Source organism: Dicentrarchus labrax, unplaced genomic scaffold (genome assembly GCF_905237075.1).
Source record: "Dicentrarchus labrax unplaced genomic scaffold, dlabrax2021, whole genome shotgun sequence".
Lineage (NCBI taxonomy): Eukaryota > Metazoa > Chordata > Actinopteri > Moronidae > Dicentrarchus > Dicentrarchus labrax.
In genome coordinates this window covers 7,557,603-7,575,721 of record NW_026136709.1, presented here as the reverse complement: position 1 = coordinate 7,575,721, position 18,119 = coordinate 7,557,603, and the positions used below count along the sequence as shown (strand labels likewise).

At 39.9% G+C, this 18,119-nt stretch overlaps 1 protein-coding gene across 2 annotated transcripts; it reads right to left on the bottom strand.

Annotated features, from left to right (window-relative positions):
• Positions 1–1,202: 1,202 nt before the first annotated feature.
• On the bottom strand, positions 1,203–17,781 carry rnpc3 (RNA-binding region (RNP1, RRM) containing 3). Of its 2 annotated transcripts, XM_051411058.1 has the most exons (16): positions 17,715–17,781; positions 16,885–17,041; positions 16,752–16,799; positions 16,519–16,628; positions 16,149–16,238; positions 12,872–12,983; positions 12,114–12,182; positions 11,186–11,328; positions 10,801–10,926; positions 10,224–10,366; positions 7,860–8,045; positions 5,917–6,011; positions 5,596–5,654; positions 3,926–4,058; positions 1,734–1,811; positions 1,203–1,579 (listed from the first exon to the last, which is right to left on the bottom strand). In XM_051411058.1, exons 2-15 carry the CDS (start codon positions 17,035–17,037, stop codon positions 1,743–1,745), a joined length of 1,536 nt encoding a protein of 511 aa, XP_051267018.1. In that variant the 5' UTR covers positions 17,038–17,041; positions 17,715–17,781; the 3' UTR covers positions 1,203–1,579; positions 1,734–1,742. The 2 variants fall into 2 exon arrangements, with proteins under 2 accessions (XP_051267018.1, XP_051267019.1); XM_051411059.1 differs by lacking the exon at positions 17,715–17,781 and having other exon boundaries at positions 1,203–1,267.
• Between the last annotated feature and the right edge of the window lie 338 nt (positions 17,782–18,119).

Sequence of the window (18,119 nt, the reverse complement as noted above, 5' to 3'; positions counted from 1 at the left end):
GAGAGATGAACTACAAGAAGTCACATTTCTGAAAGTTTGAGCTTTAAATTTTGAAATGGTTCAAAATCTCCATCCTACAGAACCACAAAGACTATAAGCCTCAGACCTTGCACTACACTTTAAATGCTACAGTATACCATTGTACATTTTCAAATGAATTTATTCCTTTTTGCAGTTCTAAATGTTGTTTTATATTAGGAGTACCATGTTTGCACCTTGACTGGATTGACAAACAATAAAGTAACATGAGATACAAAGGCGACCTACCACTTGAGCATTTAGACAACTGCTTAGTAACAACTCGAGACACAGGTTATAAAATCGGGGTGGTCTTTAACTTTTGTAACAAGGACCCACTACATATTAATGCTTTACTTTTATGAAACATTTATATTGTGATTTTTTTTTTTTTTAGCCTTATTATTTAATATTTAAAAGAGCATCCACAAGATAAGAATGTTTTTGCACTGTCTGCAGACTGATGTATGTGTTCTATAAGCTGAAACTGTAGGTGTACTAGTAAACAAGAGTTGATTTCTCTTTGCAGGCACACTGAGACTGTCTGAGAACAGTACATTATCAGCTCTAGCTAAAACATGAGATGACACAAAGTTGCCATTGTAAGGACCTGATGCTTTATAAAAATGATGGGTGGATTGAATATATGTCATCAAACCACAAAAGTGGTCCACATTTGGCCAGGTGAACCACAGCAATTTAATCTTTTCCCTCTTTCAGACATCATGAACTTTAACTTAGCTGTGATTGACATGCAGCCAGCCCCCCCTCCCAGTATTGCTTACACCAATAGAGGACAACATTTGATTTCCAAATCTTCAGTTATGATGAGTGTTGAAGGGAGAAGTTCACCCTCCAAGGTTTACTCTCTATAATCACACAGATGGGGCCAGCCAGGGATTGTAAAGGTAAGCTAACCCAGTCCCAGCAATTTCCCACAGACTGCAGTCTGTTTGGTTTGTTTGCTGTCTCTTCAGGACTGTGGTTTTTCCACTGTGTTGACAGCCCACCATCTGCTGCAGAGCCAATCTAGATCTCATATACCTTCCCCAGTCTGTATTTACTCGGCTGTCAGGACTTTAAGTTTGGGATTTAAGATAATCAGTTACGATAGTTTGACTGAAGTGTACCCGCAAATGGTGACATATGTTTGAGACTGTGATTGGAAGAAAACATGACAAAAGTTATTTTAATAAAATATATTTTTATTTAGTAATAAAAGAAGAAGATGACATCTGAAGCCCATCACCTGAAATTCAGTCAAACAAGGTAGAGAACATTGTAATGAGAAGTTTAAGAGACTCAAAAATAGCACATGTTTACAGAGTGTACACTAACCAAAGTATTTCAGACAAAGGATTTAAGATACGCTACAGAAACAAAGCATGCTACTCAGTCCTTTTAAATTTAGACTACAATACAGGTCAACTTGTTTCAAGTTCCAATTGCGCCTCAATAACTTCAAATAAACTGCTCCCATTTACTTTTGTTCTTTTCCAAAGGATATGCCAGAATAAGGATACAAATGGTTCTGCTGGGCCACAATATCAAGCCTTGGCATCTTGAATAAATAAAGTGTAAACAAAAATGTAAAAAGAAAACACCATTACAAGGATAATAAGGCTTGTTCTATACAGTACAGATACTACGACATAATGAGGAATCAGTATACATTTTGTCCTGCAGATCACCAAATGCATCAGTGTCTCACTCACCTGTTGAGTTCACCGTTGCTTTGGTCCTCTTTTGGTATCTGTGTTATCTTGTTTTGGTCTTGCAGACCTGGCAAATTGCTGTGAATGTATAGTTAAGGTCTGAAGGTAGCAAACAGTTTCATTAATAAGGTAAAAACATACTCTTTTCTTTTTCAGGCAAGAACTTTGAGTTTCTTTTAAGAAGAGGAAGTTGATCTAAATCCTAATAGTCAACAAACCTCCTGTTTCAACCGTTACTGCATTTCTACTGCTATAATTGTATTTTTGACATCAACAAATGTGTAACTTTCTTTCTACAAATGTAATACACCAACAGTACCACAGAAAATATACGCCAAAACAGCAACCTCACTGAAAAGCCAATTTCAGCTTTGGGCACAGGTTCACAGACGGACCATCACATACTCACATATTGTCATGTTTTACTCCCAGAGTTATATGCAGCAGCTTTAAGCCACAGGGGCCCTCTTCCTTGTGACACTTGCCGCCTCATATGAATTTAATTTAAGAAAAGGTCGCAGCTGTTTGCTCATAAATGCCACAAGACTTCTGGCCAAAAACGGACCTTGTAAGGAGTCTGGGTGTCTAGCTTTCCTGAGGTTGGCTCACTTACTCACTGACAGCTACTGTCATTCACATCGATTGATAAATTGCTGGTCGATGTGACAGGTGAAATAAACGGGGAGGAGCCCGATGTGGGAACAGCTGTCACTGTAGTGCTGTCTGTTAATAAAATGTAAACTTGAAACTACTAGTATTTCATGCAGGTTTTCCTTCCAGGTCACTAATTTTAGGAGCAGGCTGTTTGAAAATCCTCTGGCAAGTGACATACTGCAGTCTCAGGCTAGCACTGAAAAAATCATTATAGGGAATCTAAACTGGGGCCGGCTGTCCTCTGCCTATGACTGCTAAAAAAGACATCTGTACCGGGATAAACCTTACTCGACTTTTTGATGCTCCAAATAGAATCCACCCCTAAAAACAGTCTTGGCTGATCTTATAGCACAATAGAGTTCTATTTGGAAGCTTTCAAGCACACTTGCGTTGTCCTTTTGTATTTAGGACTGGCACAATGCAAGACATACTTTATGCTGGGACGTGCACAGTTGTTAAAGTTGTTTTTTAACTGTGCAACACAGGCAAAAATCATCAACATACAAATAAAATTTAAATCATCTTGGCTAGCTGCTGAATGTCGGTTTTTCATGAAATTATATTTAAATTCCGTAGTTACCTCTCTGTAGTTTTTATTGGTAGTGGCAGGGTCCGCCATTCCCACACTGGATTCAGATTACCTACCGAAGCACAAGGGACTCACGTGGAACAAGCTCCAATCCAGCACAATTTTATCTGATAGATACACTACTTTAGGGCCCCTTTATCAAGTTAATATTCCAAGCAACCTCTTTAGTAAAGGAATGGTGACTAAATGACAACTCTGTATTGGTTTTTGTTGCTCCAGTTCTATCACCTTACCTGGAGTGCAGCTACATGCAGGACAACATCTTCAAGTAAATTACATTGTGGACTTCACGGTTCATAATTTGAACTCAAAGACCAATATGCTGTTGCCAAGCTAATTGGTTATGATGTGCACATTAGAACAGCATCAAAATCAATTGCCTTGTTACATTAGACAAGTTCAAAAGTTGATGTGCAATTATCAGTGTTGAACTGAGGAAGAGCAGGTGGTGCTTCAGGGCTGCCAGAAATTAGTCCTCATATTCCTGAAGACCAGAGTGGACCAAAGCCAACAACACATCTGTGATAGGAGGTGTCCACTTAATAACCATCACACATCACTTTTAACTTCCCCTTTATAAATGTTCAGTGACATCTGATCCAGTGCATTGGTTTATACCAGGTTTACGCATGTCTTTTCTTAATTGGTCACTTGCTGGATACATTTTCAAGACTGCCCAAAACTGTTTATAGCTCCTAAATTCTCAATGTAAAATGGCCCAGTGATATGAAAAAGGACATACACAGAACAGAATACATTGTCATTGTTTTAAGCCAACGGTTTGCTCTAGGGTAGTACCCTGTTTTGATGTCTCCACTGAATTAATATTTATATACATCTATGTGCCCAATACTACACTCTGACTGACCAAACCCAACCAAATAAATACATAACCTGGATTTCCAGGTCCTCATGCTTGTTTCATCTTGTGAGGGGGATAAAAGGATACAACAACGAGAGGTTTGTCGTCGAGAACATAGCCGTTGGTTTCCCGCAGAGCTTTCTCTGCACTCTGCTCACTGGGGAGTCCTACGAAAGCCTGCCCTTTCATCCGCCCCTCCTTCATTAACACAATGTCAAACCTGAGGGGGAAAAAAACAAAGCAGGCATCACTTGAAGCTTGTAGCCGGGCAGAGTCAACATTATTCTGCAGGTACACAGCGGAAAGTCTTCTGTAGCCAAATAAAACAGTGGTTGTAAATCATGTGTCAAAGAGGCCCAAGGTGTTTATTACAACCAGTGGATTCTGGAGCTTGCAACTCAAGCCAAAGAGAAGCAAATACAGGCATAATGGTCCATCTATTGGTCAGTACAGGGCAGTTTGATACAAACTATGACCCAAATAACAGAAGTTAATATTACATCCTGGAAATAATCAGCAGAAAGCTATGGCAGCGTGTTGGCTGCTGTCAGTTCGACTTCACCAAACAATTTTAAAAATCTGTTTTTTTTAACCACGATTTGGTTCCATACCACAATGAAACACCTGAACAATAGAAAAACAGCTAAATGTCTTCTTCTTTGTCCATTTTTCTTTTGGCAAACAAAACTGCATCATAGCCAACATTTGCCAAGAGTGGGGCTGATTCAATCATTATTTTATGATTGCGATGTCATCTGACAACATAAATACAGGTTAATGACAACAGCTGTGCTGTATGGACATTTAAAATGAGTGACTACAGAGACAGTTAAAGACCACAGAATGTTGTAGCCCCCACCTGTGACTGCGCTCAGTCTCCTCCTGCCCTCCTACTACAGCCAAATTCACTATAAAGTTGTTCTCATTTACATATTGTATTGTTTCTGTTGTCAGACTACTGAACACGTACAAAGCAGTAATTCAGTCGTGGCTCATAAATGCATTCACAAGCAGTAATTTCAAGCTGTTGCGTTGACCTATATTTTCACCTACTGTATATTTAATGATTGTGACGTCTGACAAAATCAACACAAACACAGATTAATAACAGCAGCTGTTTATCAGGATATATTGTCATTTAAAATGAAATATCACAATAAAGGTTAATGTAGATGTAACGGAGAGGAGTACACCTTTCATGGATAGAGACAGCTGAAGAGTCACAGGAATGGGGGATAGAAAAAGGGCATGACACGCAGAAAAGGATCAGAGGTCGGATTGGGTTTAGGCTAGGACACCTAAGATCTCTTATTTGCAGTGCATGTTTAATCATAAGAAATTCACTAACATAAACTGTAATAACCCTCTACATGAAAAAAAAAAAGCCACTATTTAGAAAACAGGTTACTAGAGGACAAACTGTTTCTCTGGCAGAGCTGCGCCTTCCTGTTTATCACCTACATCTGTGTTCAGAGTCTGGCCCTCCACTCAACATAAGCTCAGTTTGATGACTCAGGTGGAATATTCATTTGAAGTACTGCTGATGCACAAACATTAAATGTCCCTCATGATCTCTACGTCAAGTTAGATACTTATTAATAACACAACACAGTCAGCATGAATTACTAAAAACTCTCAAGGGAAAGCGACAAATTGCCAGTCAAAAATAGCTCACAGAGACAGGATGGGGTGAAGTGACACGCAAGCCCTGTCGATAAGAAATAAAGTCAAGATTATCAGGATTGCAGTGTACATACATGTTTCTCTCTGCTTCTGACGAAGGGTTGATGTATCTCCCATAGATGTACTTCAGGTCCTGCAGGACAAATAATTAATATCAGGGGGAGAAGTACATTTATGAATATGAATGCAGTGTTGATTCTATTGTTTATTATTCTATTGTTATTGTGGGCTTTGGGAATTTACATCACAATGCAAACTCTGACTAAAGTGACATTTAATAACACAAAGTTCTGATGACAGATAATGGTCTTAAGCAATAAATGAAAATGGAATAAGCATCATATCCAGTGACAACAAACACACAGAAGTGGGTCAAATGCTATAAATGTACCTACTTTCTCTTCCACTTGCTTTGCGATATTCTTCACGTATAGTCTGCATGTTGGCTCACCAGGCTCATAATTTTTAAACACAGACATCCTTTTTATCTCTGTTTTAAAAGAGAGAGGGAAAAAAAAAAGCTTGGTGCAAGGTGCATTTCAAAAACAGGTAAAAGCATCACAGAGCTGCCTATACCTACATAAAGGTAAATTCAAAGTCGGTGCAACTCAATAGCATCCACTCAATGTTTTATTTAAGTCAGAGTGGACTGGAGAACTACAGGATGTGTTGAGACATTAAAGCAGTGATTACATGTTTGATCCCAGCACCTGCCACCCAGTTCATTTTAGATACGACATGGACCGTCATATCTCAGCTGCTGTGTACAGCATTTGAATGGAAAACATGCCTGAACAAAAACCTAATGTTTTTTGTTTTTTTTTCTTTTATCAAATATGAACTTGCGACTCTGTGCTTCTCTTTTATTTTGTTCTTAGATTACATTATAGAGACAAGTCAGAAACGCAACTGTCATCAAATGTTGGTTCAGGTTGGAGGGTGATGAAATGTAAGAGAGAAGGATTTGTTTTTCACAAAGATTCAGCTGCAATTGTAATTGCATCACCCATCAACCCTTTTCTAACATAGTGTAAATAATATGAATGTAAATGAAGGTATAAATACTAATATTAATTGTGGATTATCATGATGTATCTGGTTATTTAGCTGTGAAATGCTACAATATGTTTACCACTCTGTATGTTATTTGGTGCTGGGCGGCTTACATGCAGCTGGTCCATTCAAGCTTTTTTTTTTAGCTGAAAAGAGCTGCTTGGGTCTGGAAATGTCACTGACGAGAGTGGAGAGACTGATCTAAAACAGCAAAACGGTGGGCAGTAAAACCAAAACAATGAGCTGAAAGACGCTAAAATAGCTAAGAGGAACTGAAGGGTTGGGCAATATCTCTCTGTGGATTTTCTCACTTTCATATGAACCGCAGTCATTTGATACATTGTTAATATAAAAACATCGATTAGATAAAGTCATTGTTGAAAGCACAGCGCAGTTCTATCCAATTGAGGTTGAGACTGTTTTCCAGTGTCTTCCTTTGACAGAAAAATCAAAGGAAATGGCTTAAAGTAATAATCCATAATTGTTTTAGGGTTCGGTGACACCACTGGTGACAAGTAGTCATTGCTTTGATGTTGTGCACTCAATATTGGACACGGTCCTAACATAATAACACACAAAAGACAGGCAGCAGCTAATCACCAACAGCAGCATGTACCATTCCTGAAGAAAAACAACTATTCTACATACCTCCTTGGTCCTTATCTTGTAGTGATTTTAATCTTGGAAAGGTAATAATGGTGCTCAACTTTTTGGCACAAGCTCCTCTCCCTCTAAGGGATCCATTGGTTTCCTCTGTCTAGTTTGATTTTATGCAGTTGGAACTTTTCTTTTTTGTTCAGCCATGATCGCACTCACTGCTCACACTTACTGCCAACAATTTCTAATATGCATTTCAAACAAACTGTTGCTGCTCCCATTGTTATTGCGTCATTTCTACACAAAATAGGATTTGTGAGAGGGAAGAAGGCTGTTATAGCTGTTTAAAAACATAGAATTCAAAAGCTTTTTTAAACTTGAGCATCAACCTACAATAACCAACGCCAATACAAAACATTTGCTTACATGAAATGTTTAAATGACTTCCCAACTTGATACTTTTATTTCTCCCTACTTTTTCAATGTTTTTTCTTAGTTTTGAAAAATAAAGTTCAAGGTCTGATTTTTGATTGTCCACTATCACTTTCCTGATTCCAATATTCATGTCTTTAGGGTGGGGGTTAATGGAAGCAGACTGAGCAGAGACCAGTAGTTTGGACCCAGCACAACCTTGCTGTGAGGGCAAAAACCACTGAGTCATTGTGCTGTTTAAAAAGGTCCCGTTTACCATCTCTTGACAGCCGTCCTTTCTCCAGCTCCTTCCTGGAGATGACGTCCGACATGAGATCCTGCTCGTCGTCACTGTGTTCGTCTTGCTGTTGGGTCAGCTGGGCCGTGGGGTAAATCTTCCCAAAACCCTCAGCCTCTGTCACCTCCTGACTGCTGCTGGGGTTGAGCTCCCTTTCGTCCACTTCTGATGGGACACAGAGCAGTATGAGGGCACTATATGTAGCACATTGAAATGAATTTTTCAAGCTGCTACAACATTCATTTTGGCAATATCACTGGCAGCAGCTACACTGCATTTCACATAATGTGCCACCAAGTTGGAGTTGGAGTTGCTGGATTACTTTGTGATACAAAACCGAAAGAGGACACTCCCCCTGCAGCACAAATACAGATGGAAGTTTTCAAAGTGTCTAACAATAGCAGATGGTGAAATAATCACTTCCACTATGTTTATCTTTTCCCAGTAAACCAAACAAGCTCAGGATGGGAGAGTGGAAGCAAATCCTCTTGGTTGCAATTACTTTAACATATTGATGTTTAAGTTTTCTTACCAGAGTTGAAAATAATGATTTATTCTTTTTAGGTTTAATACGATAAATGCTATCATTTGGCAGAAATAATGTTTAAGTGCAAACTGGTTGTACTGCTAATTCAAAAGTGAGCCATAAGCACATTCACTATATGTCAAATAAAGAACTGTAATCAAATCAAAATCCACTCCTGTTTTGCAGACATGAGTTTGAAAGGCAGTGGGAAGAATAACTCTGGCAGACTTTTGAGGAGTACATGCATGCGCGCGCACACGCTGTAGGTGAAATTACTAAGAGCAGTGAGCCTGTACAAATCCAAGTAGGGTGTGGGTGGTGGGGGGGGGAGCTCCTCATCCACATAAGATGTATGTGTGTACGCACTGGAGCAAGCAGTGTTGGGGAGCTTTTCTGATACACTCTCGGCAGAGAACTAGATCACTGCTTTCAAAATTATCCTCCTCCTTATCTGTCCCCCACCTCCCCTTTTCATTTAAATAGCTTGTTTATCGGATCGCACAACCCCCCTCCCCTTCCCCAAAACAAGACTAATCCAAAAAGCCACCTGTCATAGTTTATCTTTCCCCTGCCTTTAGGAAATCTTTTGTGTTTGACTTTGAGATCTATTTTACTTCTCAGGAGCTTGCCAGGGAGTGGAGTTGTAGCTAGAGAGAAGGGAGATAAGGCAAACGGGGAACTGCACAGCTGACAAGTAACACAGACTGTGCCCCCAATGACATTTCCTCATACAGATAATGGTAAAACCTTTTTGGTGCGAGTTTCTGCTGTGATATACTGCTGTGTTAACACTTGGCTCCGACTTCACCCATGGTAAGGGCTTTAACTTATGTCAATAGGAGTATCAAACCACCTCCTGCTTCAATGTGATAATAAACATGATGTATAGTAATAATCAAATCCTTACAGTGCTCAAAAGAGAGTAGGCAGTGCACTTTTTATACAGAGTCCTCAAAATGTATGTGCAGACTATAGTATCAGCCTGACTTATTTTTACTAGCATATTGTAAAAGAAGCAATTTTGTGTTAATACGACACTACTTAATACAATTTATCTTAATTTGCCTGAGCCGAATTTGCACTGGCACCAAGTTCCTTCCAATTAAGATATATATAAATATTTAAGTATTTTTTTAAGCTGAAATTTCAAATGATTGAAATGCTGATTCCAGCCTCTAAAATGTGTGGGTCTATTGTAGTATGGTGTAATGTTTTCTATCATTGTAAATTAAATATCTTATATACGGAGCGCTGATTGGACACACTAAGACATTTGAAAGTGCTACCTTGGACCTATTTCTCTGAAATTTAATAGAACTAGAATGATTAATCGATTAATGGAGACAATAACCCACAATGAAAATAATTGTTAGTTGATGCCCTTGTTTCAATATATCTTATAAACTCATTACAAAAGACCACAGAGATCCCAGAGTGCAAGTGTATACCTGATTGGACACTACCCATGGTTTAATCCTAGCAAAGGGATATTAAATAACGTAGTGGACACTTTTCCTCTCAATTAGTGCTAGAATGATGTCAAATAATCAGTCAGTAACGAGAAAAATCAAACAGTTTTTATAATTGATTGGAAATTCGTCACAAGGAGTTGCTGCTTTGCTCTCTTTTATTTTATTGTAAATTTAATATTTTGGGGAAATATCATCTTGAGCTCTGGGAATCCCTGATATAAATTTCACACAATAACATTTCACAAAATCAGTATTAAATTATCAACAAAAGAGAGTGCTGACTACTTACTGACTAATGAAAATAATTACAAGTTGCAGAAAGTGAATATCAAGCAGAGCCCTTACCTCTGCCTTTATCATCAGGCTGACCTGGCCCACTTCCTTCCACTATTGCTGCCACCTCTGGAACCGAAATGTGGAATTCAATTTTCCTCTGCCCAGCGGGGTGGGGCTGCTCGAACACATCGGAGGGCTGCAGCGCTGGAGCACTGAGGACAGCAGAGACAATCAGCACTGCCCTCAACAGCAGCCTCTAAAGAGTAGCCACAATAAACCTGGCTCCTGAGCGGCTTAAGGGTTGAGATATTTTGTTCTGGTCAACCACAGATATTTCCCAGTCCACAAACATGCAGCCAGGAGAGACACTGAGGTGTGTGTGTGTGTGTGTGTGTGTGTGTGTGTGTGTGTGTGTGTGTGTGTGTGTGTGTGTGTGTGTGTATTTATAGTTTAGAACAGTTTGTGGTCTGTCATTAAGGGAGTGTGTGGTACTGAAACAATAAGTCTCTGAGTCGCACAAGGCTGTCTTTATGAGGAAGACTTATTGTCTGGAGGTTTTTGTCCTCGTTTTTTAGCTGCCTATGAATACTGTCTCGACATGAGCTATGTGTAAGGACTGTGACATGCATGAGTGCCTTTGGCGTACCTCTGAGAGTCTGGTTTGGGAGCATAGAGTAGATCCTTGATCTTGGGCTTCTTTCTCTTTGAAGCTGTTTTTGGTCTCAGGGGTCTCTTGCATGCTTGGTTGACCAGGCCCATCAGACGAACAATCCTGAAATAAAGCAAGCATAGGGAATAAGGGGGAAAAAATGCCTACCTACAAAAAAAAGCCAAAAAGCTCACCCATTAGAATTTAGAGACATTTCCCTTCGAGCCACTTCAGTTTCTAGAAACATTATTACTTCTGAACGATACATTAACACTGGCTTGACTGGCAGCGGCAATATGATGCAAAACAAAGTAAATTCCTCTGTCTCAAGAAAATGTTTATGCAGAGTTCTCTCTAATGCGAGTGGTTATGTGCTCCTCACCTCTCCTTGTCTTCGTCATCCCCACTCTCATACTCCGACTCCTCTTCACTGGACAGCTCCATCTCCTCCTCTGGTAAAGGGGGGTAGTTAGGAGGGAAAGGAGGGGGCATGGGCATGGGTGGCGCAGGAGGCAGGAACTCAAACTGCAGGAAACAAAAACAACATGGCTTAGCTTACAAATGCCTCCAGGTTCGACTGACAGATTCCATGAGGGTTGTCTTTGCGGAGGCGCCTGGTAAGCAATGCTTAAAGACTGGGACTCATTGGTTTGCAGATAGTAGACGCGATCGGACAAAATCACGGCAGGGATGATTTATATTAGGTTTGAATAAAATCACAATATTTTGAGACATATACAAAGTGTTGAAATACTACCTACACCAATAATAACAGATCACTGTGATAAGAAGTATAGTTTATAGCGCTGTGACTGAGGATTATTCCTTGTTGATCTGAGTGTTATTTTCCTAAATTAGGAAATGCAGAAAATGTACTGTATGTAAGACATCCATATTTTTCTCCTCACAATTTCCAATGATACACGTTATGCAAGAAAATAAGCTTGTCCACTGTCTGCCCTCAGTACTCTGGGCTCTCCTTGTACACCATGCTCACACATGTGCTTCTGCGTATGCACTGACAAATCTTTAATTTCTATTTTTAGGTGGTAGCTACAGTCTTTCAGGTAATGATATGTGTTACTAAATCAATAAGCTGCTGATTGGTGAGGGTCCTCTACAACTGGGAACTGGTTAACCTCAATAGTTGAGTTCCTTCCTTGCACATCTTCTCTAACACATCTGAATACTGGCGTCCTTATAACAACACAGATTTTCTTGTTTAACATCAAACATCTACAAGCATCTACATGCTAATCAGACCATTAGCCTGTTCTACTGAGTCAAATATATAATGTATACAAGCTTACCATGGGGGGTCTGGGAGTGATTGGGCCAAAGGGACATGGTAAATTCATCTTGTTCATCAGATGTAGTACCTGTATAATTAGAGATATGAGTATTAGAACAGCGATGATCATATCAAACGATCCAAACCAAGAGCTGGAGGGAGCTGGTAATAAAAATATATGGCTGCTCTCAAAGAGACAGCCTGTAAGTCGGGCTCCATATGTAAAACAGATTGCAAGGCTTTTGCATTTTCATTTAAAATACAGGGATCAAGGTGAGATTGAGGCTGAAGTGAGATACCAGTGGTGAAGCAGAGCAGGAAGGCAGCTTCTCTGCAACGCACTAGCACCACCAAGACGCCAGTGCCGGAAGTAGCAGCAGTGAAAATCCAGGCAGCGCGGCTCCCAGGGAAATGTTAAACCCATAACTCATGCCTCCCACTTATGGTTTATTATTAATACTAGCTCCTCAAATTGAAATTTAAAAGGCAAATATTTGCTGTTTGATCTTTAAGAGGTTGGATGCAGTTCAAAAAACCTCTGGGACACTTATTCCAGAATCATATTTCCATTTCACAATATAAATCTGAAGGCTAGAAATGCTGTCACATTTGCATTTTTGTACAAATTCCCACTTTCCAAAAAAAGGAATGTACGAACACAGGGACAGTATGAAAAGATACAAATACATACACACAAATGACCAGCATCTGCATATCAAAGATATGCAGGTGTTGGGTGAAAAATAAAGTGATATAAAAGAAGCAGTATTTACTTACTTGAACATAAAACTTTGGCACACTGATGAGGGCATGGTTTATATTTGTCAGAATGCTATTAGAAGGTGGTGGGTATAAATATTTCAAAGTGGGATTTGATTGAAATTTCAACCTGTAGGAGAGAGAACGAGAGAAAAAGACAAAATTACTTATAAGGAAACTCTGTAGCTGCAACTCGCTGCCTTAAATACAATATCCCCCTCACTTAACAACATGTCAACATAATGGAGACACATGCATGTGTGGCTCAGCCGGTGAGTTTTAGCTAGGTAGCTTATTCTTTAGATGACAAGCACTCAACAAAATCCAACCATTAAGGGACATTGGGACCAGCATGCCATGTCAGCACCAGCAAGACTGGTCCTCAAGCAATAACAACTTTTATAAGCCATACGGCAGTAGAGAACAAATCTAAATGTGCTCAGGCTTAATAAACAAAGACTTTAGGGTGGGGGCTACAGTGCATAGTATTTAATCCGCCAGTTGGTGAAATGAGGAAGAAGCAGTCAGCCCTGCTGGATCAAAAGAGTCAGACATATTAGTCAGAGGTCAGGGTCTAATCAATTTAAATAAACCTAAAATGTCAATTTGATAACTGTGTTACAATGCTTGGTAGAACACAGGGTGAAAAATGTCATGTTATAAAATACATAATGCAATTTTAGGAGAAAAATACAATTAATTTAACAGTAATTTAATTTTAATAGTGGATTTTGGTCTCAGCTGTAATAACAGTCATAGTGCCAGTCTGGTTTACCAAAGTATGTGTCTGATTCATACTGAAGTGTACAGCGTTCACTTCGCTCACGTTGACTTCTAGTGTCCCTACAGCCAAGAACAGGCATCTCCCTGCCTCCCTCTGGTTCTACTGCACAGTACCAAGGGTTTAAGGCCAGAGCCCTGCATGAGCCGGCTGGAGCTCGCTGGAGGCTAGAAGACGCTGGCAGTCACAGTTGGGGGTGCGCCTCGACGCAGATGAGAGATGTGACCCACACCAGTTCATCACAGTTTACAGTAATGCATGCAGTGAGGATACAGATGTTTCATAGAGGAAACAAGCGCATATAACTCAGATCTTTCTGTCTGTCAATGTTAACATAGACTCCAGTCTGCAAATGCGTACACTTCACGGATAAACCACAGAAGTGAGTAACATTAGTGTAGAGTAACATTAGGCTTCATGTGCCCTAGGCCAAGTGTCTGTTCTCGGCTGTGCTCCTGTGTGTGTGTGTGAGAGAGTGTGTGCGGAGACTGGGTGTTCCACATCCTGTGGTGTGTGGACACGGGACGACAGCTGAGAACAGGCACTGGCCGTGGGCATGGACCACGCCTTCCTCCCCCTGGATCTCCACGGGATAGGGATATGCAACACTGAGCCCTGCATGAGCATGCTGGATGCTGGATATAGGATTTGGCTTAGGTTCAGGAGGCTGATAGCCGGACCTGGGCATGGAGAGCATGCTAGAGGCATCTTGTTAATTCAGAGAAGCAGAAGAGAATTTTTTTTTTTTTTTTTACGATGAAAAATGATCTTATAATTATGAGATAATAAGATGTTCATTCAGAAAAACAAATCCATTTTTTTTGCAAGTAAATGCAATAAACTTCTGTAGATTCAGTGCCCTGGTTTGGAAAATTACATTTCGTATGGTCCTGTGTTTTGAAATCAAAATGTGTGTTCCCGGTCTGTCAAGTAGCTTGTCCACTTGAGTTCAGTGTCTATTTGGGGAATTAACTTGTGAGGAACAAGCAGCTAAATTATAACAGTTACTGAGTAACTGGCAAATATATAGTAAATGTTTTGGAATAAGCTTGTTAAAGAACAACTGTTTGAGGTATATGCTATTGTAGGCAATGTTACAAACCAATGAGCAGGCTTTCTTTATGATAATGTTGAATTTTTATATGATTTCTTCATGAATTTGATGATCTACCTTATTTTAATCCACTTATTGTGTAGTTTTCAATTCAATTTGCATGAATTCTTTAGATTTATTATAAAAGTACATAGACTATGTCTATGAACTTTTACTTGCATATCACCAACCCCCAAATAAGATATTAACACTAGCATCAGCTACCAGCTACAGCTTATCCTGTTGTCTGCTCACTGCTAGAAATTCTAGGTTGCCCCAGCAGGTGGTTGGATACATTAACAGTGGAATGAGGAATTCACAACAGCTGCCAGATGTCAGATTTTAGGGCTGGGGTGCACTGAAAAAGAAAATCTCCTTTGTCTACCACACTTTTGTATAAAGTGCAGTGTTGTTAACGTTAGTCACCAGCATGATGATCACTGGGAAGACAAAACCCTCAACGAAAATATTATGTGGTTTCTAACAATTGCTATGAGTTGGATTCAGAGCATTTCAGATTGATTAGATTTCTTTCAGCAGATCAATGAGGGGACGTCTGCATAATTTATAACCGATACATTAATCCAGTGAGGCAATCACTACACCCATATAGAAACATTTAAAAGCATGAATTGTTAACAACAATAACCTTTCAGACATCAGCTTTTCTTCTTAGATTTATCCCTGAATACATTATTGTCAGTTAGAAAATGTCCCAGAATTCTCTACTGTTATACACAATGAGAAGAATAAAACATTTATTGGCTAACACTTGTATGGAACCCAAACAGGATAACTCAACAGAATATATCCACGTTACGGGCTTCCGATAAACAATCAGTGTAGTATTGATTCAGACTACAAATACATAATAAAGCCAACTGCATCCTCTCAGGAAGGGGTGAAGACTGGCTGATCCAGATTTTAGCACACGACAGGATAGAAAGTCAGTACTGGAGCGAGAGGTATCAAAGACCACCTGGTCCCACCAACTGGCAGGACAGACAGCTTGTCAGGCGCTCAGTGGCAGCCTGACCATCTAATTGGACACAAGGCCGCTGACAGTTCCTGACTAGTCTCAGATTCTCATCCAGGTTTGCTGTCAGCGAGCCTTCCGGCAGCCTCTACACGCCTAAACTGACAACACTTGATCAGGGTTGGAGAGCATGTGTCATACATGCATATTTAAGTGTTTAAGATATAATTTGGTACCTCACAAGGCTGAGCGAGAACAAATACTAGAATTCAATATGATGTCCTCAGTATATAACGCACTGCAGAATGACATACTGCCCACCAGCTCTGTATATATGGGGCATGTAAATGTCATAGTTTCAGCCACTTTGACAAAGTTGTACATCCGGATTTGCTCAACTCACTTGCTACCAAAAGCTAGTTAAGGACACATACTCAACACTCACCCAAGGCTAGGTGCAATGCCAGTCTCTATGAGAGGAATATTTGGCAATTTGGTCTCCTGCTTTTTCTGCTCTTCCTTGGCATGTTTACCACTGTAGGGGGAAAAATGTAAATATGTTACAAAAAAGGTCTTAACCACAGCTTTCACCTAAGACTGACAACGTTTCAATTGTCAGTCTAGTCAATCTGATTTGTGTTCATTTGCTAATAACTTCTAAATAACATCCCTGTGTGTTTACAACAGTCCCCAACATCTGGTTCTATGTCATAGGGAAGTAAACAGCTCATGCATTTAAGTGCAAAAGTAACTCTTCTGATGACTACAGTCAGTGCAGATAAACAGTGTTTCTTAGTTCATATGATTCAACTTACCTGTGTGACACTGGTGGGTCCTTTAATACTGTCACATGATCTTGGTCTTGCGCAAACTCCACAACAAGTGTACGGTCAAGAATTTCCAACTGATGGAGCCTGCTAAGAGCCTGAAAGAGACGTGATGGGGATTGTATACAGACAGATTTAGATAAAATATGATCTAACTAGATTTATGCAAAGAAGGCTTTCTAAAATTGTATATAAATAAAAACACCACATAAATAACTCACTTTTTCTGCTGATTTCTCGCTCCTAAATGTTGCAAAGGCTGCATGTTTCTGTGGAGATGGAAAAGCCTGTTCAGAATGGACAGCAACGCAAATCCATTTCAAGAGGTAAAGATTCAGGTGAGACACAACCTACCAAACGACCCGTGTTGGAGAAGACTCTGACTGACTCTGCTCCAAAATACTTCAACAGGTCCTCTTTCTCATCCTTGCTGAGCTCAGCTGGTAAGTGGCGGACAAGCAGCGTCTTACAGCCGCTTGTTTGGACCAGCTCCTCATCCTTGTCCATTTCCCTGCATGACACCAGACACAGAGTTACTGCAGGTACACAACACAGGAACACAACACAGGAACACAGACTGCAGACCACCTACAACCAGCCAGCAGTCAGCAGGATCCTCTTCACTGTCTCCAGTTTCATTGACTACTGGCTTATTAAAGAGTGATCAGAAAAATAGAAACCTCATCCAGCAATAACTACTACCCTTAAATATATATATATGAATGAAGTATAGAAAATACTCTTAACATCTTCCAGTATAACTAAGTGCAATAAGAAGGCTCTGTGAATCATTCAAACACGTTGTAGAAAGAATTTGTTGTAAAACGTGAAGCCCGCTTTAAAACAAATACTATCGAATTAAAGAACTGACCCCAAAGGTTTCTTAAATATCCAATGTGTACGTTTTTCGACCAGCAACACAAAGGAAACTGTAACGAAAGGAAACTGTAACGAAAGGAAACAGTAACGTTACATTTCTTTAAATAAAGAGCCTCCTACAGCACCACGGAGCTAGCTCCAACCTTAGCTCAGTGCTAACATTACAGCAGAACAACAGCGACTTCCAGGTTGTCTTTACCGTTTCACTTTTAGTCCAAGACATTAAATAGAGAATTCAATGAACAAGCTGAAGTTTAAACTAATACGTTTAGGCACAAATGTTTAAGCTATCTTTGATAACAAACCTGTCTGCAGCAGCCGGTAAACATCACCACTTCCGCCCGCCTCTTCTTCTGCTAACGGTGATTTCGGCCGACACGTAACAATACGCACTACCGCCACCTCCTGGACGGGAGTATGCGGGCAGGCTCCTCCCACTTCCATCTTTCTACTCGTGATGGTGATCTTTAATTCATTTTTACAACAAGTTCTAATCACAACATTAACATAGAGTATGCAATTGCCTATTTACACATAGAGCAGACAATGAGCAACATTAGCATTCATCTGCAGTTGTGTTTTTGTCCACCGGGCAAATGTTCAGTATTTACTCTCTTTTTCACCCTTTTAGGTTTATCTTGGTCTCCACCGACTCCTGGTGGAAATATCTGGCTCTTTAGATGCTAAATGTTCCACCATAATCACCAGCT